The following is a 26,180-nucleotide window of genomic DNA, read 5'->3' on the forward strand; positions in this document are numbered from 1 at the left end:
TTTAAGAGGGACGCCCAGACTTCCCTCTCCCAGCCACATTAACCAGTTGCTCCGGCGGGATCCCAAGGCGTTCCCAGGCCAGCCAAGACATATAGTTTCTCCAGCGTGTCCTGAGTCGTCCCCGGCGCCTCCCGCCGGTGGAACATGCCCGGAACACCTCTCCAGGGGGGCGTCCAGGAGGCATCCGAACCAGAAGCCCGAGCCACTCCAGGGGGGCGTCCAGGAGGCATCCGAACCAGAAGCCAGAGCCACCTCAGCTGGCACCTCTCAACGCGGAGGAGTAGCAGCTCGACCCAGAGTCCCTCCCGGATGACCGAGCTTCTCACCCTATCTCTAAGGGAGAGCTTGGACACCCTGGGGAGGAAACTCATTTCGGCCGCTTGTATCCGGTATCTTGTTCTAAGACCCACAGCTCATGACCAAAGGTGAGGGCAGGAACGTAGATCGATTGGTAAATCCAAAGCTTCGCCTTTCGGCGCAGCTCCTTCTTCACCACAACGGGAACCGATGCAGAGTCCGCATCACTGCAGACGCAGCACCAATCCGTCTGTCGATCTTCCGCACCATCCTGCCCTCACTCGTGAACAAGACCCCAAGATACTTGAATTCCTCCACTTGGGAAAAGATCTGATCACCGACCCGGAAAGAGCAATTTTCCGACTGAGGACCATGGTCTCGGATTTGGAGGTGTTGATCTTCATCCCAACCACTTCACACATTCGGCTGCAGTGAGAGTTCGAGATCACAGCTTGATGAAGCCAACAGCACTACATCATCAAAAAGCAGAGATGCAATCCTGAGGCCACCAAACCGGACCCCCTCAACGCCTTGGCTGTGCCTAAAAATTCTGTCTATAAAAGTTATGAACAGAATCAGTGACAAAGGGGCAACCTTGGCGGACCACAACCCTCACTGAAAACGAATCCGACTTACTGCCGGCAATGCGGACCAAGCTCTGGCACCGGTCGTACAGGGACCGCACAGCTTGTATCAAGGGGCTCCGTACCGCGTACTCCCGAAGCACACCCCCACAGGACTCCCAGAGGGAACCGGTCGAACGCCTTCTCCAAATCCAAAAAACAAATGTAGACTGGGTGGGAGAACTCCCACGAACCCTCGAGGACCCTGCAGAGTGTGAAGAGCTGGTCAACTGTTTCACGGCCGGGACGAAAACCACACTGCTCCTTCTAAATCCAAGATTTGACTTCCCGACGGACCCTCCTCTCCAGCACCCCTTAATAGACTTTACCAGAGAGGCTAAGGACTGTGATCCCTCTATAGTTGTAGAGGCATGTCAACCACGACTGCCCCACAACATCCCGAGCCTTTAGGAACTTGGAGCGGATCTCATCCACCCTCGGGGCCCTGCCACCGAGGAGCTTTCCAACCACCTCAGTGACTTTGAACCCCGAGACAGGAGAGCCCACCTCGGAGTCCCCAGACTCTGCTTCCTCAAAGGAAGACGTGTCGGTGGAATTGAGGAGAACTTCGAAGTACTCTGCCCACCGACTCACGACGTCCCAAGTCGAGGTCAGCAGCACCCCATCTCCACTATACACAGTGTTGATGGTGCACTGCTTTCCCCTCCTGAGACACTGGATGGTGGGCCAGAATTTCCTCGAAGCCGTCCGGAAGTCGTTTTCCATGGCCTCACCGAACTCCTCACATGTCCGAATTTTTGCCTGAGCGACCGCTGAAGCTGCGTTCCGCTTGGCCAGCCGTATCCATCAGCTTCCTCCGGAGTCCCACAAGGTAAAAATTTTGATAGGACTCCTTCTTCAGCTTGACGGCATCCCCTACCCCTGTTGTCTACCAGCGGGTTCAAGGATTGCCGCGGCGACAGGCACCGACCTCCTTACGGCCCACAGCTTCGATCGGCCGCCTCGACAATGGAGGCGCGGAACATGGCCCATTCGGACTCAATGTCCCCCGCCTCCCCCGGTACAAGGGAGAAGTTCTGCCGGAGGTGGGCGTTGAAACTCTTTCTGAAGGGATTCGGCCACACATTCCCAGCAAACCCTCACAATACAAATGGGTCTGCCAGGTCTGACTGGCATCTTCCCCCACCATCGGAGCAAACACACCACCAGGTGGTCATCAGTTGACAGCTTCACCCCTCTCTACACCCGAGTGTCTAAAACATGCGGCCGCAAAGCCGATGACACGACTACAAAGTCGATCATCGAACTGCGGCCTAGGGTGTCGTGGTGCCAAGTGCACATATGGACACCCCTATGTTTGAACATGGTGTTTGTTATGGATAATCCGTTACGAGCACAGAAGTCCAATAACAAAACACAGCTCGGGTTCTGATCAGGGGGGCCGTTCCTCCCAATCACGCCCATCCAGGTCTCACTGTCATTGCCCACATGAGCGTTGAAGTGCCCCAGCAGAACAAGGGAGTCCCCAGAAGGAGCGCTCTCCAGCATACCCTCCAAGGACCACAAAAAGAGTGGGTACTCTGAACTGCTGTTTGGTGTGTATGCACAAACAACAGTCAGGACCCATCTCCCCACTCAAAGGCGGAAAGAGGCTAGCTACCCTCTCGTTCACCAGGGTAAACATATGTATGCAATATGTATGCCCACACCTGCTCTGTGCCTCTCACCGTGGGCAACTCCAGAGTAGAAGAGAGTCCAACCCGTCTCGAGAGGACTGGTACCAGAGCCCAAGCTGTGTGTAAAGGCGAGTCCGACTATGTCTAGTTGGAACTTCTCGGCCTCACACACCAGCTCTCGCTCCTTCCCCGCCAGAGAGGTGACATTCCATGTCCCAAGAGCCAGCTTCTGTAGCCGAGGATCGGTCCACCAAGGTCCCCCCGCCCTTGGCTGGCACCCATCCCACTACGCACCCAACCCCTTTGGCCCCTCCCACCGGTGGTGAGCCCATGGGAAGGGGGGACCCACGTTCATGCTCACGGAGGGGAATTCCTAAATCCGACCCACCTCTCCTTCGAGGTCCGCCTTTTGTGTGCACCAAGTTCCGGAGACGTTATCCTTCCAGCCATGCAGGGAACATTTTGCTGTGCCAACGCACGTATCATATTGGTGGGAAGCTTTCACGCTCGATCCTTGTTGGGTACTTCCTCGAGCCACTGTAAATGGCTGTGTATGATGTGTGAATTTGGAGTGCCCATGCAGGGAGGAAGAAGGCAGAAGAGAGTTGAGGCTGTATGTACTCGAATGTGCAGATTAAACGAGAAAGTGAATAAAAAGAGGGATTAAACACCAGACTGCAGTGTGATCGCCTGTCTCCTGCAGTTCATTTCGTCTACCCCGTTTGGACCCCAACTTTTTGGCGACATGCGGCGGCCGATATACGCTGAGACGACCCATATTCCAGTCGCGAGACCAAGCAGGAACAGATAACAAAATACTGCCAGTATTTGCACTGTGTAAAACATCAGTTTAGCCAAGGAATCCGGAAAATGGCATCAGCGAAGACACATGCTTATGAGGCACAGTTTAAACTGCAAACTATCAGTTACGCGGTTTGTACACAGAGGCGTGAGAGAATTCCACATCGAGGGAGGAAGCAAGAAAACGAACTTTCTCGAAAGCCGGCATCATTGCTAAACAGCCCCACGGCAACAAGACTGACTTATAATGACGAGGGGGAACCTGGCATGTTTGATGGAGAAATTGCTCAGCTGTTCAATTCGGATACAGACGATGAGGACTTTAATAGATTTGTGGTTGAAGATTGATCAAACAATAACGTGAGTACATTGTTAAATTGTTGAATAAAGTACAACTGAACTCACAGTTTTGCTCCTGTTGTGTTGCTCCTGCATGCAAGCTACCATCTGTTGTAGCATGCAAGCTACCGTTTCTTTTGGCAAGCATGCGCCCAATAATGTGGTGCGCTTTATGTATGGGTTACATTAAATACCCCAACCTCCCAACCCTGCCACGCCCGTCGACCGGTGGTTAAGTTGTCAGTTAACGTGTTCGTCGGTATCGCAGGCTACGTGAACCAATTACTTCGTTAACGCCGGACATTACAATTCTCCCGTTAACGGCGGACATCATACAATTGCCAAAAATTGTCAAATTATTTTTATTTATTATTAATTCAAAATATTGGGATGTATATATGTTAATTTATGTACATACTGCATATATTTATGTTTATACTGTATGTGCTTTCAAATTGCATGCCATATTCTTGAAGTACTGTATTTGACTGCATTTGATGTTTTCCGTTCTAAATATTGGCAATACAGTGGCATTCCAATGACTCAATGTAATGTTGCTTTATTGTGCTTTGCCTTTAGGAATAATGACTACCGCCGCCGATGGTATGGAGGGGAATTACTTCTTGCTATGTAAAAGTCTGAGTCTGTGCGGTATTTACGTCATTTTTTTACGCAACATGCCGATGTCTGGGCCGACGTCACAGAGGGTAGGCGTCTGTGACATTTGGTCGACGTTGGATTGGTGTATCTAGGCCTTTACATTGCCGATGAAGTGTCAGGAGTGCTTTTTTTTTTTTTTAACTCTGCGATACTGCTATGTGGAATTACCCCCTCTTTTACACCGGTGAGTGCTTTCAAAACTAATCATACAACAGCTTTACAAGTTTGTACAATTCGGATTTATTTCCCCTTTATGTGTGGTCAAAAAGCCATCGAAGTTAGCAGTTTCACGCAAGTCTTGGCAGTGTTATTTAAATACGTTAGCAACTTATCTGCTAATTCGGCCGACGTAATGGCTTTACGGTGTTGGTCAGTTATCAAATTCAACTGTGTAATATCTTGTGGCGGCCGTGGCTAAGGGTGTAGAGACGGTCGTTCAGTAACCAGAAGGTCTGCTGTTTGATCCCCGCTATCCCCAAGTCATATGTCGTTGTCTTGGGCAAGTCACTTCACACACATTGCCTCCAGTGCTACTCACACTGGTGTATGGAAGGTGCCAATGTTTGGTGGTGGTCAAGGGGCCTTAGGCGCACACTGGAAGCCACGCTTCCGTCAGCCTGCCCTAGGGAAGCTGTGGCTACTTAAGTAGCTTACCGCCACCACAGTGTGAATGCATGAATAATGTATCCATTCCATTGTAAAGCATCTGAGTGTCTAGAAAAGCGCTACATAAACCTGATGCAATATTATTAGTATTATTATCTATTAAACCGTAGCAGCACAAACAAATGAAAGATTATTTCGCCATTTGTTGCGTGTGGTAACAGCATCTGCTGATTCAACAACCATGTACAAAGTGCCCGATCACGTATTTCGCCTTTATTTAATAAATACACAATCGAGCTACACTTACACGACTAACTGATTCAGTAATTGACTCACCTGATAGTGATCGCTACACAAGCAATGAGGAGGATCCCAAATCCTCCGTCTTGTTGTTCACCCTTTTTATGGCTGCTGTGATCCATTGGCTACGCATTGGTTCCTCTTTTGGTAGCCTGGAGAATGCTCGATCCTTTTTTTGCCTCTTCTCGTTGTGGCAGCTGGTCCACAACAGCTGACAATCATTGTTAAAGTGTGCCGTTTACTCAAAGTTGCAGACACATGTCCTATGCTGCAAAAATGGCTGCACTATTTATTATACGCCTATTTTGGGATGCGTGACGTCAACATCCGGATCTCTATGCACACTTTTTGTTTTTGTTTTTTTCCAACCAACCAATCCGCGGATTGTGCGTAATCCGAACCGTAGGGCCTGATCCGAACCGATCACGGATCAAAGATGACACATTGCACCACCAGAATTAAGTAATGTATAGCCTTTTCTTGTAGTAGTTTTTGAGTGAACAAATGTATGAATAGTATTGTTTTGGTTTACAACTTTCAAGCCATTCATTTATGACAAGACAAATGCATGTTTTCTTTCAATGCTTTCTGCTAAAATACTGTATGCAGTCGTTGCTTCCTGAAATTTTTTTAATAAATGCAAATATTTACCCCCTATCTAACAAATATTGTATTGCTGCTTGTGGTTGAAAATAAAATGCTAGTCTTACCTTTAAAAATGCATGGAAGCGTGGCCTTTGTCTCTCACACCGAATAATAGTATCCTTGCTCATTTCAAAAAAGTTGACAAAGGGAGGGTAGGCCTTCACAAGTTCTTTTGACTAGGGAGAAAGGAGATAGAAAAAAATTAGATATGGGATGGTCATCTTTGATAAATATTAGTGTTGTTCCGATACCGATACTGGTATCGGCAGAGGCCCCGACACTGCATTAAAACAATGGTATCGGTGAGTACTAACAAGTAACATGCCGATACCATTAATTCTGACGCTAATATAGGACTTTGGATGCTGCATCTTGTGTCTTGCTTATGCACGACATTCACTGATGTGTGACATGTTCACTGCATGCCGAGCTAAGATATCCTATTGGCTCTTGAATGCTCTGAACCAATGGCAGGACAGCTTTTTCATGTTGAGAAAAAAAACAAAAACTTAGGTATCGGTATGGTTTCGGCATCGGCCGATACTGCAAAGCTGGGTATCGGAATTGGTATCGGGGGCCAAAAAAACGGTATGGAAACTTCACTAATAAATATAACGGCCACAAATGTTTCCTTCCTGGAGGCCCACTGTACATACAGTATATATGAAAACTTTTTATTCTTAAAATGACTGCGGTCAAATTTTGCACTGCAGTGAGGCGCACACTGATTCTTTTTAAATAATATTGTAGATGACAAGTAAATATAGCTCGTCCAAACGGGGAGATTTTTAAACACAAAATATAAAGGCAGAAAGCAGTGCAATGGAGGCATTAAAGTAATCAGTGTGTGTCAAGAACAAGGCCACTCGCTGATTTAAAAAAGAAGAAGTATCGGTAGTCAAATCTTGTGCATTTCAAGTATGATTAGGTTAGGGATGAAAAGGGTGAGAAGTAAACTACCGCTCTAAAGGGTACAAGAGCATGTTCCCTGGAAAGAAAATATGCAGTATTTATTATTTAAATGCATCAATTTGACGCATTTTGCTTAAAAAAATATTAAAGCAAAATTAAAAGACAGTATCAATGAATAATAAAGTATCTATCTATAAATGGTCATATTATGCTATGGGTTGGGAGGGTTACTTTTAAAATGTATTCTGAGTTTCTAGCCTATCTAAATTGACTTGTTCAAAATCATGGCTAATGGCGTATTTATTTTTGAAAAGTGTCATCTGATGCTGAAAGCTAACATGCATTTAATAATTTTAGTGAAATTATAATCCATTTCCTGATCTGATAGTTGGTATCAAACCATCGAATGTACTAAAATGTGGTCCAAGCGGGGTTTGAACCTAGGTCCTCCGTGGTCACAGGCAATTGCTCTAACCACTGACCTAACTTTAAAAACCCTTGTGGATAACGTAAATTGAATATATGGAAGCATTTTGGCAATTTAGGGTGAAATTAGTCCTCAAATTAAGGATAAAGGATTTTTTTCCCCCTGCCTTTTCTTCCGATACTGGCATTTCAGACATGTCAAGGAAGCTGGAAACATACTCAACACGCCGCCTAAATTCAAAATAAAGCATTCCAAATAATATACTGACGGCAATGCAAAATTGCAAATACCCGTATAGTGGACTTTTACTTTGAAGTCGGCCTGTGTGGCGGCGTGACTGCTAGCTTGATTTCCCTTTTCATCGTTTCGGCTTACATTACCAAAGTTTTTATTCAAATTACATTATTTTCTACCAGTATCATAATCCCATCCCGAAAGTTTATTTAAATCGCTAATTTAGGACGCTAAGAAGCTAATTAATTACGCCGTCATTGTTTAGTACGACACAAATCTCTGATCGTTCGTGGCTAGCAGCTAGCTGTTAGCATGGGCAACAATTGCCTTGCTGGTATGGTGGCCCTGAAGTGCAAAACGTAAAAAAGGGCCAGCAACAGTAATGAGTGACCTGTTACCTGGCTTTCTTTCTTTCAATATTCTGGACCAACTGGCTACTTCGTAATTCACTCTCCATGTTTTTAAAGGAAGGGAATGTGCCTTAAATTGCTCTTTGAGGTCTTTTCATTATTAAAAGAAAAAAAAAGATAACTAGAACTTTGTCCTCATTTCATTTGTTTTATAAACACCTTTGCCAATTAAAAACAAACAAACATTCAACTAAAAATGTAAAATATACCCATTTAGATTTTAGCAACACAACTTCAAGCCATTAATAACTTGTTATTTTACACATGGACCATGTATTAAAATTAAAAAAATAAAATAAAATAAAATGTTTCTGCCTCATATTGCACCTTAAGTTGTGTTCCTAAATTCTAAACGGCCATATTAGACATTTTGAGTTGTTTTTTTTAATGGGCAAAAGCAGTTTACAAAATAAATGAAGAAAAAGTTATATTTACTTTTCTTTTTCTTTTTTTGCTGATCCGAAAAATTATCCGATCCGTGATCTGATCCGAACCCGTGACGTTTGTGATTCGTTGCACCACTAGTTACTAGCCAAACAGGGCATCTTTTCCCCCCGTGAAAATTTTTCCAGTTTTTTTATTTTTGAAGCCCCTAAACATAAAGTAGCAACAGTATGTCTATGGCATGTTGTCGCATTAAATACACTGATTCTGAAAACCTATTGTAAAGTTAATTTACTTACTCTCACATCCATATGGTCTGTAAAAAGCCTGCTCCTTTTTTTTTTTCACACGTTCAATTAAGAGAATATGGTGGTATATCTTCAGTTTATAATTCTACACATTTAAAGACTTGCAAAATCATTGATTTACATCAAAACTGCCCATCTCTAGGCTTGCATCATTCAGACACAAATTGTTATATCACTGCACACCATTTCTCACCTTAATTCGTTCGGTGCTCCCGACAGACCTCAACTCAATTTGCCACTTTTCACGTGTTTAGCACTTGTGAAATAAGAGAAATACAATTGTTGGCACTATTAATTACACAAGGCGAGTATATCGCTATAACTTGGTATATTTTCTTTGACAACCAGAAAAAAGAATCCCTCACACACTGACAGAACTTCACTTCAAGAGTTTATTTGAGGGAAACAACGTGTTTCGTTGAGCGTCATCAGGTTCACCTCAAATCAGGTTCACCTAAAATCTGAGCCAATCACTTCCAGGTGTGTTTAAGTGCTACAGTTCACATGACTTTTTTTTTCTTTCTTTCTTATTTTTACACAATTTAAACAATACACAATAGCAGGTACCAATAACAGTATTACATTCACCACAAAAGGCCACAACAACATCACAAAAAACAACTCAAATCCTATGATTCATTAATTCCAAGAGGTTCATGAATCCAAAAAGTTTATTTTCTCAGAAGCTGTTTGATGATGTCACCACCTCTCGGATTAGACGCTACTCTTTCAATACCAATAAATCTAAGGGAAGCTGCAGAACCATGATTTTTATCTTTATAATGTCTGGCAATTGCATAATCAAAATTATTATTTCTAATAGCCGCTTTATGCTCTTTTAGATTACGCTTTGTTTGGCCAACATACATCATGCCACATAACATGTGTGATAAGACAATTAATAAATTATTTTATCCTGTATTTCTTACCCGAACGGGGATGATTAAAAGATTTTGTATAAACAGGAAAAAGTCGGACCAGATTCTCGTGCTCACTTGACTTGACTTTACTCATCATTGAACAAATGAAGCAAAAGACTCGGAAAGTTAACAGTGATTTACAAGAAGTAAAAAATACATTAACTCTTTGACTGCCAGACGTTTTCAGAAAAGGGATGCCGCCAGTGCCAGCCGATTTAAGCATTTTGACTGATTTTCAAGGTCCACAGAAAATGTTCTGTTTGGACTATGGAAACACACGTACTACCAAATGAAAGATTGGACTTTCATCTTTCATCAGAAAAAAAGAGTTTGTTTCTACCTTATTCCGTTCTTTAGTAATCAACAATAGAAAATGGTTAGTTTGACCCAATTTCGCCTGTGTTGGACCAAAATACGGAGAAATCAAGCTTTTAGTGAAACGATATTATTTCATGCATTCTAGTGAATTTGACACTTCTTTTTGTCCATGAATGATGCCACAAACACCTAAATAGTGCTTTACTTCTATAAAACACTACCACCAAGAATGAAAAAGTGTTTTTTGATAGCAAAATACGTTTATTTACATTCAACAGTGTAACAATTTGACAACAATTTGGCAAACTATTTACAAATGTGTGCAACTGTGGTGCTATTTACAAATATGTGGATGTTTCAACGACAGTTTTTCTTTTTGTAACACTCTCCTGCGTGCAAAGAGACGCAACAGCATTTGCACAAGATTGCCTCTTCGCGTGCGCCACTTTCTTGCAGGCCGTTTTTTTCCGGGGAATAGCAAGTATATACTGCAGTGTGTCATCAAGTCTAATATCAGGATCATGCTACGGTTACGTTACGGTGGTGTTACGTCTCGCTTCCCCGTGTCCTTCAGTTGCTATACCGAGTGGTAGATGTTCTGATCCATTTCATCCACTCCATTCATGGTGGCATCGTAGTCCAGAAACAGTGTCTTCTCCGTGATCAGACTGTACCCGCTCCTCCGATGAATATGCATTGGACTCGGGGTACTCTTCATTGTCCGATCGAATGTCCGCTTGTGCAGCTCCGCGTTTTCCGGCCTTAGCAGCGCTAGCAGCGCTAGCCGCGCTTTGCCGGTGGGGCTTACTACGTGTTCATAACAGTCACGTTGGCGTAGAGCTCGGAGTCATCTTCATCATCATCATCAATCTGCATTGGTCGATGCCAACTCTCCATCGCCCGATCGAATGTCCGATTGTGTAGAAGTACCCGGCCGGCTATTGTGCGCGTTTTCCGGCCTTAGCAGCGCTAGCCGCGCTAGCCGCGCTTAGCCGTGAGGCTTACTACGTGTTCATAACAGTCACGCCAAAGCTTCCAACTTTGGCGTAGAGCTCGTTGTCATCATCATCGTTGACATCAATGCGCTTTTTAGTATTGATTGATGCTTTCCGTCTTTGAAAAAAATGCTCAAGCTGAGCTGCTTGTAACCGGTTGCTTGGTCAAGCCATTGTGGCTTGGATCAGCCATTGTCTCCTCAACACTCTAGCTCCGCCTCACGTCTTCTACTGACGCCCACGGTGGGCGGCCCATCCAACCTTGTGCAAAGAGAGTCATCGCTGCCCTCTAGGGGCCAAAACGAGTCTTTGACTAATCAGATCTGCCTGATACTTTCAGCACAGCTGCCCAAGGCTTTCCTGCACCCGTTTTTGAAAAAAAAAAAAAAAAACATAGGGGACGTCTTTTAACGTCCTCGGCGCCCTTCCCTAGGTTTATGCTAAACGTTTTATAACGTTTATGGCAGTCAAAGAGTTAAAGTACAATATGTGCACAGATCTCTTTTCAACGATGCAAGCTGAAATAAAAGAAGAATTGACAAAGTTCGAAAATGAACTAAAAGCCTACAAAATAAAGAAGTATCAACATAACTCAGAAGATTACAAACGAGGAATTGTCTACAAATGGATGACTGGTGCACAGCGTACTGGGCACAGCTGGAGACAACGCACATACAGAGGCTCGCGGAAACGGACCAAGACGTCAGGAAGACATCGGTTGGGACCAACGCCAAAATCTTCTCAGCAGCGAAGAAAAGACAACCGATCAGGATCGCACCAAAGCATCTTCCTCCGATGAACATTTTTTAGACCGCGTACCCAGAAGAAAACTAGGATGGGGCAGTGGAAGCGGCGCACATCCATCATCCAGGAAGGAGTACAGCATAGCCGTTCTGAGTCCTGGGCTATCCTTTGTCCCTAACAATAAGCCTAATCCCTTTAAATTGAAAGTCGACTCCTTTTGATTTTTCAGACAGCTTCATTTGAAGAAAAAAAAATTCACAATAAAGGCTGAGACAGGACCACGCGATTCTCTGGATAAATTTAAGAAGAAATCTACCTTTATGGTAAGGCGTCCCAAATTCCACCCTTATTACATTTAGTAAACTGATGGAAAGAGACATCGAGTCTGCTGTTAATTCTCAAACGAGTCATACAACATAATATCAATTTATTAGAACGCAAGGCCCTCAACGGAATACAGAATAATTCTAAAATTATAATAAAAACTGCGGCTAAAGGAGGGGCCGTACTGGTACAAAATACTAAAGATTATAAAACTGAGGCTTTTCGACAACTTGGTGACATTGTTTTTTATGAACAGTTACCAAGGAACCCTGTAAAAACATTTATTGAGGAGAGGGATGCCATTTTAAATAAGGCTCTGGAGAGTCACTAGTTTACTAAAAGAGAGTTAGATTTTTTTTTAAAGTTGAATATCCTATGACTCCTGTGTTCTACTTATTGTCTAAAATACACAACTCTCCTGGTCGACCCATTGTAGCCAGCAAAAACGAATTGACTGAACCTTTGAGCAAATTTGTGGACTTTTATATCAAAGACATTGTGAAGAAATTACTACCATCATCTGTGGCAGATACCAATGAAGTCTTAAAATTATTTACTCATATTATCATGCCTGAAAACTCCTTTTTGGTCACTTTTGATGTTGAAGCACTTTACACCAACATTCCACATGAAGGTGATTTGGAAGCTTTGAATTTTTATTTAGAACCTGCAAAAGATGACCTCAATGTTGCTCATGTTATTGACAAAATTCATTCTGAAGTCAAATTACTTAATGTTTGACAAAAAAATGTTTTCTACTGATTCAAGGCAGAAGTATGGGATCACCTTTCGACCCCAACTATGCTAATTTGTATATGGGATTGTGGGAAGAGCCATGTAGTTTTACTGTTGACATTTTTCAAAAACGCTGCAAAATTCGGGATATTATGTCCTAGTTTTCATTGTAGCTTCCCAGAGGTTGAAGCCAAAGCATTGTAAGTGGTACCAAAAGAAAGCTAATATAATTTTCTTGCATATGGTAGGAAACACATGAACACCTGTGTAAATTTTCACAAATGTTAATGCACAAACACATATTTTTTATGCTTGGAAAATATGACATCATATGATACATAACTTTATCTAAAAAAAAAAATTACTCTTAAAGGTTTGGACACACCTTTAAGAGTAATTTTTATTTTTGGCCTGTACTGCATATCACATATCATTAATTATGTTTTATATCTTCATTTCACATGGGCAGTTAAGATTGATTTGTTAAGATTTGTGCACTGCTGACATCATGGCATCTGGAAGACAACTACCGTAAAATCCGGCCTACAAGGCGCACCTGGCTATAAGCCGTGCAAGCTAAGTTTAGGGAATACTCAAGTTTGGTCCACACATAAGCCTCACCTAAATGTAAGCCGCAGGTGTTATAATGTTACCGCACCAGTACATGAGGGTTCCCGCTACCACAGAGGGGATTGTCGGGACAGAGATGACTGTTTGGGAACGCAAAGCGTCTCATTTATTAACATCTGAACAGCATTCCTGAGGTGCACACATAATACAGAGCACGTTCTGCAGTCACAGTAGTAGTACAGTATAACAACAGAGCAAAACTTACAGCGCTTGACGAGGCAATAACGTCAAGTGGCTAAATAAAATCAGTTTTTAAATGTGCTTGCCAGTAATGGTGCATTAATAACACGGCTGTACAAAAATACATTACTGTAACAAAAATAACCAGCCTACCTGAGCGGAAAAGTTGGTCCTTACCGGTAACTCTCGTGCCATCATCTTCCTCTGCATACTACATAAAACCTTCAAACTCCTCTCCCTCAGTGTCGGAAAAGAAAAGGTCCAGAATGGTCTCGTGAGCCATTTCTAACCTTTCGTGTCGCTCTTGAAACCAATAAACTCCTCATCCTTTTTGTCAGTGTCAGAATCGAACAGCCTCCGAATGGCTTTGTCAGCTGTTGAGCTGTCCTCATCATCACGCAGAAGTCCAGCTTTCCTAAACCCGTTGGTGATCATGGATGTTTTCATGATCATGGATGTTTTCAGACTTCTCCATGCTGTCAGTATCCATTGGCAGACTTGATGTTGCTTTTCACATGCGACCAGTTTTGGTGAATGATTGGTCACCGCTAGTCATCCAAGTCTCCCACTGAACACGCAGTGCGACTTTGAAAGCACGATTGACACTAATGTCTAGTGGCTGCAAATACTTTGTTGTCCCCCCAGGAATCAAAGCTGGAATGGAGTTTGTGCTCTTGATGACTGCTTTCACAGAGTCAGTAATATAAGCCCTGATACTGTCCAAAACAAGCAAAGCCATAGCAGTCATTCAGCCATTCCTTCATCAAACTTTCCATCATCCACCCTTTCTGGTTAACTTATACAGAGATGTTTTTCGGGAAATCTTCTTTGTTGAAGTTTTTTCCAGATGCTTGTAGGCCATAACACAAGTGAAATTAGTTTTTTCATGGCCAATTGTCCTCAGTGCGACTCACCTTTCTTGTTCACAGTGTTTGTGAGAGGCAAGTCAAAAGTCAGAGGCATTTCATCCATGTTTAATATCTCGTCCAGTCCGATGCAATATTCGTTAATCTTTTTTCGCTGGAATTCGCGGAACAGTGCTATTTTCTCCTCGTAGTCTGTTGCTGACAGTGTTGTCCATGCCCTGATGGACAGTCCTCTTCGTCTCATGAATCTGAGACACCATGAAGGTCCACCTCCAAAATCGTCAATATTTATTTCCTCTGCGGTTTTTTGGGCTTTCAGTCGGGTCTGCGCCGTGGAAACCCCTCGGTCGTCTTCTCTCTGCGTGTGCACCCAGTCTTCAAGAAAGTCTTCTAGCTCGGGCCATCTGTTTTTCATACCTCTGAAGGCTTTTTTTGTCTTTTTGCATTGACGGAGTTCCTCACTCTGCTGTAAAAATAAGTATGTTTGTGTATTAAAATGAATTACAATTTACACCGGTGTTCATGTGTTTACTACATATGCAGTAACATTTTATTAGCTTTCTTTTGGTACCACTTACAATGCTATAGCTGAAGGAAAACTATCCCAAACTTTGCAGTGTTTTTGAAAAACGTCAACAGTAAAACTACATGGCTCTTGAGGCAGGCATAGCCCAGGTCTAACATCAAAGTAACCGGTGTATTTAGTTATTTTAGAACTTGGAGAATGGGAATAATATCAGTTTGCATATGTTTGATGAAAAAGGTCAAATTTTAAGAGGTTTAGAGAGACAATGTTGACAATTCTATTTACGTCGAACCTTCACCAACTAATTGGCTTGCTCAGCAGGTTTATGGGAAATACAGATGTGGAAAATGTGCACATTGTGCCAACAAAATTGGTACAAAATCTTTTAATCATCCCCGTTCGGGTAAGAAATACAGGATAAAAGAATTCATTAATTGTTTTTCCACACGTGTTATGTACTTATTTGCCCATGGGGCATGATTTATGCTGGCCAAAATGTGATCTAAAATTTCAAAAATAAAAAGGATTGCCGACCATAAAGCGCTTATTAGAAATAATAATTTTGATTATGCTATTGCCAGACATTATAATGATAAAAATCAGGGTTCTGCAGCTTCCCTCAGATTTATTGGTATTGAAATAGTGTCTAATCAGAGAGGTGGTGAAATCATCAAACAGCTTCTGAGAAGAGGATTCAAGAACTATCCACTGTTGAACCTCCTCTTAGAATCAATTAATCACAGCATTTGAGTTATTTTTTTTGGTGATGTTGTTGTGGCCTTTTGTGGTGAATATAATACTGTTATTGGTACCTGCTATTGTGTATTGTTCAAATTGTGTAAAAAAAAAGAAGAAAAAAATAATAATAATAATGTGGTCTGTAGCACTTAACTCTTTGACTGCCAGACGTTTTCAGAAAAGGGATGCCGCCAGTGCCAGCCGATTTAAGCATTTTGACTGATTTTCAAGGTCCACAGAAAATGTTCTGTTTGGACTATGGAAACACACGTACTACCAAATGAAAGATTGGACTTTCATCTTTCATCAGAAAAAAAGAGTTTGTTTCTACCTTATTCCGTTCTTTAGTAATCAACAATAGAAAATGGTTAGTTTGACCCAATTTCGCCTGTGTTGGACCAAAATACGGAGAAATCAAGCTTTTAGTGAAACGATATTATTTCATGCATTCTAGTGAATTTGACACTTCTTTTTGTCCATGAATGATGCCACAAACACCTAAATAGTGCTTTACTTCTATAAAACACTACCACCAAGAATGAAAAAGTGTTTTTTGATAGCAAAATACGTTTATTTACATTCAACAGTGTAACAATTTGACAACAATTTGGCAAACTATTTACAAATGTGTGCAACTGTGGTGCTATTTACAAATATGTGGATGTTTCAACGACAGTTTTTCTTTGTGTAACACTCTCCTGCGTGCAAGAAGACGCAACAGCATTTGCATGATCCATTTTATCCACTCCATTCATGGTGTCATCGTAGTCCAGAAACAGTGTCTTCTCCGTGATCAGACTGTACCCGCTCCTCCGATGAATATGCATTGGACTCGGGGTACTCTTCATTGTCCGATCGAATGTCCGCTTGTGCAGCTCCGCGTTTTCCGGCCTTAGCAGCGCTAGCCGCGCTAGCCGCGCGTAGCCGGTGAGGCTTACAACGTGATCGTAAACACGTCCAGGCTTCCAACTTTGGCGTCAAACTCGCAGTCATCATCATCATCATCATCAATCTGCATTGGTCGATGCCAACTCTCCATCGCCCGATCGAATGTCCGCTTGTGCAGAAGTACCCGGCCGGCTATTGTGCGCGTTTTCCGGCCTTAGCAGCGCTAGCCGCGCTAGCCGCGCGTAGCCGGTGAGGCTTACAACGTGATCGTAAACACGTCCAGGCTTCCAACTTTGGCGTAGAGCTCGTTGTCATCATCATCGTTGACATCAATCTGCATTGGTCGATGCCAACTCTCCATCGCCCGATCGAATGTCCGCTTGTGCAGAAGTACCCGGCCGGCTATTGTGCGCGTTTTCCGGCCTTAGCAGCGCTAGCCGCGCTAGCCGCGCGTAGCCGGTGAGGCTTACTACGTGATAGTAACAGGCCAAAGCTTCCAACTTTGGCGTAGAGCTCGTTGTCATCATCATCGTTGACATCAATGCGCTTTTTAGTATTGATTGATGCTTTCCGTCTTTGAAAAAAATGCTCAAGCGTGAGCTGCTTGTAACCGGTTGCTTGGTCAAGCCATTGTGGCTTGGATCAGCCATTGTCTCCTCAACACTCTAGCTCCGCCTCACGTCTTCTACTGACGCCCACGGTGGGCGGCCCATCCAACCTTGTGCAAAGAGAGTCATCGCTGCCCTCTAGGGGCCAAAACGAGTCTTTGACTAATCAGATCAGCCTGATTCTTTCAGCACAGCTGCCCAAGGCTTTCCTGCACCCGTTTTTGAAAAAAAAAAAAAAAAACATAGGGGACGTCTTTTAACGTCCTCGGCGCCCTTCCCTAGGTTTATGCTAAACGTTTTATAACGTTTATGGCAGTCAAAGAGTTAAGCACACCTGGAAGTGATTATGTCAGATTTGAGGTGAACCTGTTTCCCTCAAATAAACTCTTTAAGTGAAGTTCTGTCTGTGTGGGGGATTCTTTTTTCTGGTTGTCATACACGAGTTCCTGCTGCCCACCAGCACCTGACCATTGGCGGCTGTGCATAGACACTTCTCCATTGGTATCTTTTCTTTATCGCTGTTATATGGTTCTTGTGGAGTCGCAATCTTTGTGGAACAGAATTGTCAACAAATCGCTCCTCATGGCGGCTGTTTTTCGGCAAATCTCTACTGTTATTTAGATTTTCACTCTTGTCAAAGTTGTCAAACCCGAATGAGTTAAAGACGAGGGACGTGGACTGTTGCTAAAATGCTAATATGTTCACTGTGAAGATCCAGAAGGAAGACACGTGATACGCTTTCCACGGCACCTCCAAAATAAAAGTCCCTACACATTTCAGCTGCCAAGACACCTTTATTGTGACGAGGTCACGAAGTTACTTCGAGCCTTGAAACTAATAAATAAATTGTAACACAGCACATTTCACATACAATAACGGAGTTTTAAATATGGGGAGAATAATTAGTCAGATTAGTCCGTTTATGGAAAGAGTAGTTATGCCCAATTCACACTGACTGCGGAATGAACGCAGAGCTGCATCCATACGGTGCCGCAAGGAATAGCAAGCATTTGAGTCTGCGTGTCAATTCACAACAGCTGCAGTGTGGTGCGTGTGCGGTGTGGATTGGATACGGAGCAACAAAGGGGTTTCCGTAAGCTTTCTACCATTCCCATATTCCGCATGTGGATTTTCATGAAACTAAAGAAATGACATGAGCCGGAAATAAAGTAAGGCGTCTGCATCAAGGCAGATCCGGTATATTGAAAAATAAAATCATTTGCGAACTTATTTTTTGAAAGGGAAGCTACTAACTACATAGCTTGACATGAGTCGGACAATTAAAAGACCAAAAACAAGCTCAGAATAAATTAAACATCACAATATAACACTATCTAAACACAAAACGTACTTACCAATGGTAGAATAGCCATGGTAGAAGTCCCAGAAATAATGTCCAAAAAGCATATCGATGAGACGACATGCAAGCGTGGCTATTGTTTACCAGTAGCGCTCTATATACACGGTTGTTATCACGTGAACACAACTCTCCAGCGTGAATCCCCGTGATCTTGAGGTCTGGCGGGTGCAGATTTACGGACACGTACAGCTCACGCAACACACTCGGTGTGAATTGCAGTCTGTGTGAATGCCGTACGGAAACCGCTCCACAGTTAGTGGGAATTGGGCGTTACCCAACGCCGTTCAGAACAAAACATAGTGTGTTACTGACAGACGCAAATGGCTCTTGCATTACAAGCCAAGCACTATGATTATCACGTCTGCACATGTACTCATAAATTTAGTTGACAATCAGTTGTGGGTTGTTGTTGTTTTTTTAAAGTAATGTGATGCAACGTTTTGTGTCTATACATGCAACGGGAGCCATCACGACATAAATAATAATAATAAGAAGAAGAAGAAGAAAAATACTCCAAGTTTTGTTTTAATATTCATTTTCAGACTATCATTAGCCCCTGCAATTGGCTGGCAACCAATTCAGGGTGTACCCCACCTACTGCCCGAAGCCAGCTGGGATAGGCTGCACCACCCCTGCAACACTTGTGAGGAATGAGCATTTAAGAAAATGGATGGATGAACTATCATAAGCACATGTATCCATACATTTTGGTGACAATGAGTCACGCTTTTCATAATGCCACCATAACGGACCGGTTGCGCACATAAACACAGGTTGGCTGTATGGGCTGCGTGTTCACCAGTCACTTTCGCAAATGTCTTATTTCCTTCTTCTCAAAGAAAATAAAACCTGAGTGGCTTGGAGACCAGGAAATAAGTTGTTGGGTAACATGCATGATTATGTGACCTAATTAGGTCGCTTGAAAGGTGAAAACATTGTCACCATTTCAAGAAGGGTGTTATTATGGGAGTGTCACAAGTTGATGTTGTAATGAATCATGTTACGGGGGGATGGTGATGTAAGAAGGATGTGGGTTGAGGATTAGTGTTAACTAAATTAGCGTCATGGTTATGAATAACTACAAAACCTTAATTGGGAGCCTTAAAATCAATAACAAAATTTGCTAGATTTGCTTATAGGTCGGCATGCCTGGGGTAGATTTAACCCATATTTTAAATTAATTTATATAATATAATATATTTATGTTGTATGAATTCATTTGTACAATAATAAGAATGATAATCCAGCTTTAGTATTGAAATTATTCATATTTGACGCCTATCTGCTTGGAAAGGAAAGAAAAGGCGCCGCATTGAGTAGCCGTGAGAATTCAGCGTGACCCAGGAGGGAAGTTGTTTTGAGTCAACAGGTAGGGAGTGACACAGCGAGGCCGAGAGGAAGGCTAATTGTGGCAGATATAAGGCAGGATGTTGAGTTGATTGTAGAGGTTGCTCAGTAGCGTATGTGTGTAGATTTGCAGAGCTCGACTTGGGAACCTTTGATGTGAGAGGACAGGAAAGAACAAAAAACAAAACAATGTCTACTCATATTAACGTTAGGCCTACGGACCTGTCAATTACGAAAGGTCTGTACGTTAGTGATAACATGAATGTAATCAGATGTAACGACATATAAGCACTTACAAAAGCACAGGAATTTTATATATTTTGGTCGGAATACTTGGATGTAGCTTAGCTTTGGAAGGACCCCCGTATATTGTAATGGTTAACATCCGCTACAGGGTGGGAAAGGAAGGAGGCAACAGGTCAGCTTGACCTAAAGCGTGGGATTGCTTGCAAAAGGGAGTGAATGAGTATATTAAAAAATATCTTGTGACGCTTAAGATGGAAAAAGGGCGCCATCTGTGGGTGAAACCCTCATACTAACTCCCTTAGTAGGAAGGTCTCCGACAAAAACTCCTCCTTATCGAACTATTGGGTATATAAGGAGGAGACGGGCTAATTTCGGGGCTTTTCCGACAACCTTTGGGGAGATGGCTTATCCTACTCGTAAGGTAAGAAAAGGCATGGTAATATTGGCTGCTTTTCGTGGCTGTTTTTAAGAGTAGAAAAGATAGCTGGACTATGCCTTATATTGGAAATTCCAAATTCGACTTGAGTAGATAGGAGTAAGTCTAGGATAGCTAAGGAAAAGTCATTATTTCGAACCTATTTCGCCAAAACTACTTAAGTCTGTTTGACTATTTAATACTAAAAAGGGGTCTTTCTCTAACATTTATGTCATTTATCTGGGTTTCACTCTTTCTAAAAAAAAAAATACAATTTGATTTTTTTAAATTCTTTTCCAACTTTGGGAGTACTGCTGTTTGACATTATATGTTATTTTATTTTTTAATTTAGATTCCTTTGATTTAGAATTTATTAAAATTTTATTTTTGAATCTTTGATTTTAATTTTGTTTTATTTCACTTTTGTTCTGAATCGTTTGATTGTTAACTAGTTTTATTTTATTTTTATCTAAAAACTTTTTGACTTATTTTACTTTATTTTTATTTCTGATCATTATGATTTTGAATTTATTTTACTTTTAGTTTTTAAACTTGACTATTTTATTTTATTTTATTAAAATTTCTGAACCTCACGAATTAAGCACTATATGTTGTCATATATCCAACTCGTTTGATTTTACTGTTTATAGTTAGAGGGATGACTATTAACAGTGGTAATTAAAGACTATCTAGAGTTGGGATTACCTAAACTAAAGTATTTTGACCTATTTGAACAGGAATCTAGTGCTTGAATTAAGAAATACTTGCATAATCTAATATCTTTCTTAGTGTCAGTTGGAGTTTATTTGGTTTTGATAGACATAACTATATCATCTGAGTTCCGAAAAAATAAGATTTTATTTATATTTTAGATCTTTTCACTAATAAGTAAAGTGTTACTTAGCTCTTGAATTTAATTCAAACATGATTATTACAATTATTTTGTGGGTTAGTGTAGTAATAGATTCGCTGAGGTATTAATACTACTTTTACTATTATTTTTAGGTAAATTAAGTAAACAGTAAGAGTAAGCAAAGTATCCCAATTCAGCTTATTACTTTTAACCTTTCTCTAACTTTAAGTTCTATTTCAGTCATACTTCTAACAACCACTTAGGTCTTTTAACGAACGAATAACTATACCTTACCATCGGTAACTGCTAATCCCTGAACCTTTAAATTTACTTTGTCTTATTTTAGATTAGGATAACAAGCCAGGTTTGATAAAACCAGCTAAACTTATTTAGGTCTTAACAAGTACAACCGATCATTAGAGGGTGAACCGCTGCAAAAAGAGCATGTTTAGATTTTATCTTTATTTCGAATTGGTTACTCAATAAGGGTTTATCTGAAGCAAGACCGGGCTGACGCTCTAAAACCAGGGCGGTGAGAACCGCAGCCGACTTGAAGCGCTCCCGTCAACTCCTCAATTTTGGCCGTGTTACAGTAGGTGGAGATAAGGGGAGCTTTAACCCATTGAACGGAGAGTCGGCGAGGTAAGGGAGATCTGACGAAGTCCAAAATGAACAGGGCCGTGTTGCCCCCCTGCGCGCCACGTCATAGCGTTGACGTGGTGCACTAAAAAGTCCAATATGACAGCGTACACATAGTATGTCATGCTTTTGACAATCAGTTTAAACGTTTTTTTCAGGGATTCAGAGGCCATTGATATTTAATGTTCATATAGACTTACGCGCGCGCTGCAACATCTTGTTGCGTTTTGGAGGAATCACCGGCTTGACTGTCAGCTTTTCCCGTAGTGGGCTGGAGCACACTGAGCACTTGTAAAACATGAAATACAAACTAGAAAATATGTTCAACACGTGTCTCCAACCATACTCGCTTTTTGTTTTTGAAATATGATTTCAATGTGTGTGCTGCTCCAGGCAGAGCTGCACTTCTCCAAACGCCTGGAAACCAACGCTCTCTCACCATAGTATATGGGCGTTAGAGTGAATTTATGATGGGACAGACGAAAAGAACATTGCCAACACCTTTTATGACAAATTACGATAAATTACTACGGGATTACGAGCAAATGCGGCAAAACAATGGCTTCGCAAGGAAAATTTGAATATGTTCAAACAATGGCGACAATGGCGAAAACTACGAATAATTTGGAACACAAATGCGACATATTCCGACCAATTCCAAACCCTTTCAAACTCTGGTGAAACCCATGTTTGGCAACATTCTGCAACGCTCACAACTCAGTGGGATAGGGATTTAAGACCATCACAGAGCACGTGCATTTTTACCCATACTAGATTACACACAGGTGGACAGGTGATCACCATCAGCCATTTAATTCAACAATGGATCATTCAGAAATCATCAGGGAACTTATGGAGTCAGTTGGATGCACTGAGAGAAAAGGGGCTGAATAATTTTGCACTCCTTTTTTTCAGTTATTAAAAACAAAAGTTTAAAATGTGAGATAAATTTCGTTCCATTTCACGACCCTGTCTGATTTGTCACAAAATCTAATTCTATGTTTTTATGTTTGAAACCTGAAATGTGGCAAAAGGTCAAAAAGTTCAAGGAGAGCTAAGTAAGGCTCAATACATACTAATAGACTATCTTAACTCATTCACTTCCATAGCAACCCCTTCGCTCCCGGCTGTTATGCTGGATTTTGACTCAGCCCACAGAATTGTTGTGTTCTTTTGTTATAAAAATATGGAACCTAACAAAAGAAAGATTAGAGTCTCTTCTTTCATCAGGAAAAAAAAGTATGTTTCTACCTGTTTCCCTTTTGCAGCAATTAGCATTAGATTAGAGCTAAATGTCATCATTATTCACAAATCTGTTAAGAATTGTGGGGAAACAGCTTGTTTTCATTATGGCCCTGGTTGATCTTTTATACTCTGCTGCCACCTGCTGGCGGGTTTTGTAATTACTACCATTTTTTTTCACCTGGTCACTGCAGTTGAGAGGCTGCATCAAAGGTTTCTGTATGCTTTAGCATAAAAAAACCACACGTAAAAAAACCTATAAATACGTATTTGGGACTTTAAACATTTAAAATAGAACGTATAAATACGTATTTGGGACACTTAAAACATTTAAAATAGAACATATAAATACGTATTTGGGACACTTAAAACATTTAATATAGAACGGATTTGGGAACAAATTAGTTAAGACATCAAACAATTGTAACAAATTTTAAAAGCAGGACTAAGTGGACTAAATGGCATTATTCTACTTTTGTCAAAATTGTAAAAAAAAAAGAAAAGAATAATCTATCTTTGCCTTGAGACCTCAAAACCCCAGTGACATCGCCAACCAGCCTGTCAAAGCCAAAGTGGTATTAGCGGTTCACAAATTGTTGAAGAAGGTAGTTAAAGTGAGAGTGATTGTGAATTACATAACACATTGACCATCAACACTTCATACATCTTCCCAGTATAAACATTTTATAATGAGGGACATTGCGCATTAGTGTCAGTAGTGTAGTGTATTGCAAAGAAGTGTTTAAGTATTAAAGGCTTGGCTTCCGTCAGACCACTATTGTCTGGCTGGTGTATTGTATGCCTGTGATTGTTGAAAAGATCGTTTTTTTCTGACATTTTCTCCTCTTTCTACACCTGTGATAGTGGTTTATAGACAATTGCTTTGACTTCATGTTTGGTTTACGCACTGACATAGATGGTTAACAGAACCAATTTATGTTGTTCATTCGCTGTATGGCAGATTTCTAAGGATTTTTTTTTTAAATGGGTTTTTATTTTATGCAAGCTAGTACAAATTTAGAGTTGTGTCTATTTATACACCATGCTTGTATGTGTTGCTGCTCCATGTGTGTTAAAGTAGTAGTTGTTTGAAGGTACCGTACTTCTATGCTAACTATAACATGGTTTATGGCTTTTCACATCGTATGTCAGCATTAAACTAGTAAATTTTCATTCGAGAAAATTTCATGGCTTGATTGAATATTATTATTATTATGCTTAACATACAATGCTTGTTTGTTTTTGTTCGTTTCAGTGTTGCAGTAAACTACAAGGAGTGAAAAAAAAACAGCTTGAAGCAAACATTTTCTGAGCTGTGCAGGCAGTACTTGGGTGCAAAGGAATATTATAAAAGGTTTGTTTTATTAAGTTTAAAAGTGTTTAAAGTGTGTGGGAGCTAAAGAGCTTTTTTTTTCCTTTTTCTTCTTTTTTTTTCTCCATGGAATCTAGATTGCAGCTTTTGTGGGTCCGGAAATATCACTTTCTAGCAGTCCTTCTCAAATAAGTGGGGTGGTGTGTTTATTTTGTCATTATGGGTGTTTATGTCTATAAGCTTAACAAAAAAATAAATAAAGGGATACTTGACACATTGAGCCATTTTCAGCAGTAAAAAGTTAACTCTTTGACTGCCAGACGTTTTCAGAAAAGGGATGCCGTCAGTGCCAGCCGATTTAAGCATTTTGACTGATCTTTCAAGGTCCACAGAAAATGTTCTGTTCGGACTATGGAAACACACGTACTACCAAATGAAAGATTGGACTTTCATCTTTCATCAGAAAAAAAAAGTTTGTTTCTACCTTATTCCGTTCTTTAGTAATCAACAATAGAAAATGGTTAGTTTGACCCAATTTCGCCTGTTTTGGACCAAAATACGGAGAAATCAAGCTTTTAGTGAAACGATATTATTTCATGCATTCTAGTGAATTTTACACTTCTTTTTGTCCATGAATGATGCCACAAACACCTAAATAGTGCTTTGCTTCTATAAAACACTACCACCAAGAATGAAAAAGTGTTTTTTGATAGCAAAATACGTTTATTTACATTCAACAGTGTAACAATTTGACAACAATTTGGCAAACTATTTACAAATGTGTGCAACTGTGGTGCTATTTACAAATATGTGGATGTTTCAACGACAGTTTTTCTTTGTGTAACACTCTCCTGCGTGCAAGGAGACGCAACCGCATTTGCACAACAGATTGCCTCTTCGCGTGCTCCACTTTCTTGCCGGCCGTTTTTTTCCGGGGAATAGCAAGTATATACTGCAGTGTGTGTTGCCATCAAGTCTAATATCAGGATCATGCTACGGTTTCGTTACGTCTCGCTTCCTCGTGTCCTTCAGTTGCTATACCGGGTGGTAAGAGATGTTCTGATCCATCTTATCCACTCCATTCATGGTGGCATCGTAGTCCAGAAACAGTGTCTTCTCCGTGATCAGACTGTACCCGCTCCTCCGATGAATATGCATTGGACTCGGGGTACTCTTCATTGTCCGATCGAATGTCCGCTTGTGCAGCTCCGGCGTTAGCAGCGCTAGCCGCGCTTAGCCGGTGAGGCTTACTACGTGTTCATAACAGTCGCGTCAAGGCTTCCAACTTTGGCGTCAAGCTCGGAGTCATCATCATCATCATCATCAATCTGCATTGGTCGATGCCAACTCTCCATCGCCCGATCGAATGTCCGATTGTGTAGAAGTACCCGGTCGGCTATTGTGCGCGTTTTCCGGCCTTAGCAGCGCTAGCCGCGCTTAGCCGGTGAGGCTTACTACGTGATCATAATAGTCGCGTCAAGGCTTCCAACTTTGGCGTCAAGCTCGGAGTCATCATCATCGTCGACATCAATGCGCTTTTTAGTATTGATTGATGCTTTCCGTCTTTGAAAAAAATGCTCAAGCGTGAGCTGCTTGCAACCGGTTGCTTGGTCAAGCCATTGTGGCTTGACCAGCCATTGTCTCCTCAACACTCTAGCTCCGCCTCACGTCTTCTACTGACGCCCACGGTGGGCGGCCCATCCAACCTTGT

At 41.6% G+C, this 26,180-nt stretch overlaps 1 protein-coding gene across 1 annotated transcript in view; it reads right to left on the bottom strand.

The window, feature by feature from the left end:
- The window catches only part of ect2 (epithelial cell transforming 2), a 191,484-nt gene that overhangs the window by 109,493 nt on the left and 55,811 nt on the right, over window positions 1-26,180 (bottom strand). The window contains exon 9 of the mRNA XM_086088432.1: window positions 5,974-6,084. Within this exon, the coding sequence (XP_085944558.1) occupies window positions 5,974-6,084 (111 nt within the window). The remainder of the gene's footprint in view (window positions 1-5,973; window positions 6,085-26,180) is intronic.

The sequence above is a fragment of the Leptonotus elevatus genome, chromosome 11 (genome assembly GCF_054856555.1).
Source record: "Leptonotus elevatus isolate MCC_2025b chromosome 11, RoL_Lele_1.0, whole genome shotgun sequence".
Lineage (NCBI taxonomy): Eukaryota > Metazoa > Chordata > Actinopteri > Syngnathiformes > Syngnathidae > Leptonotus > Leptonotus elevatus.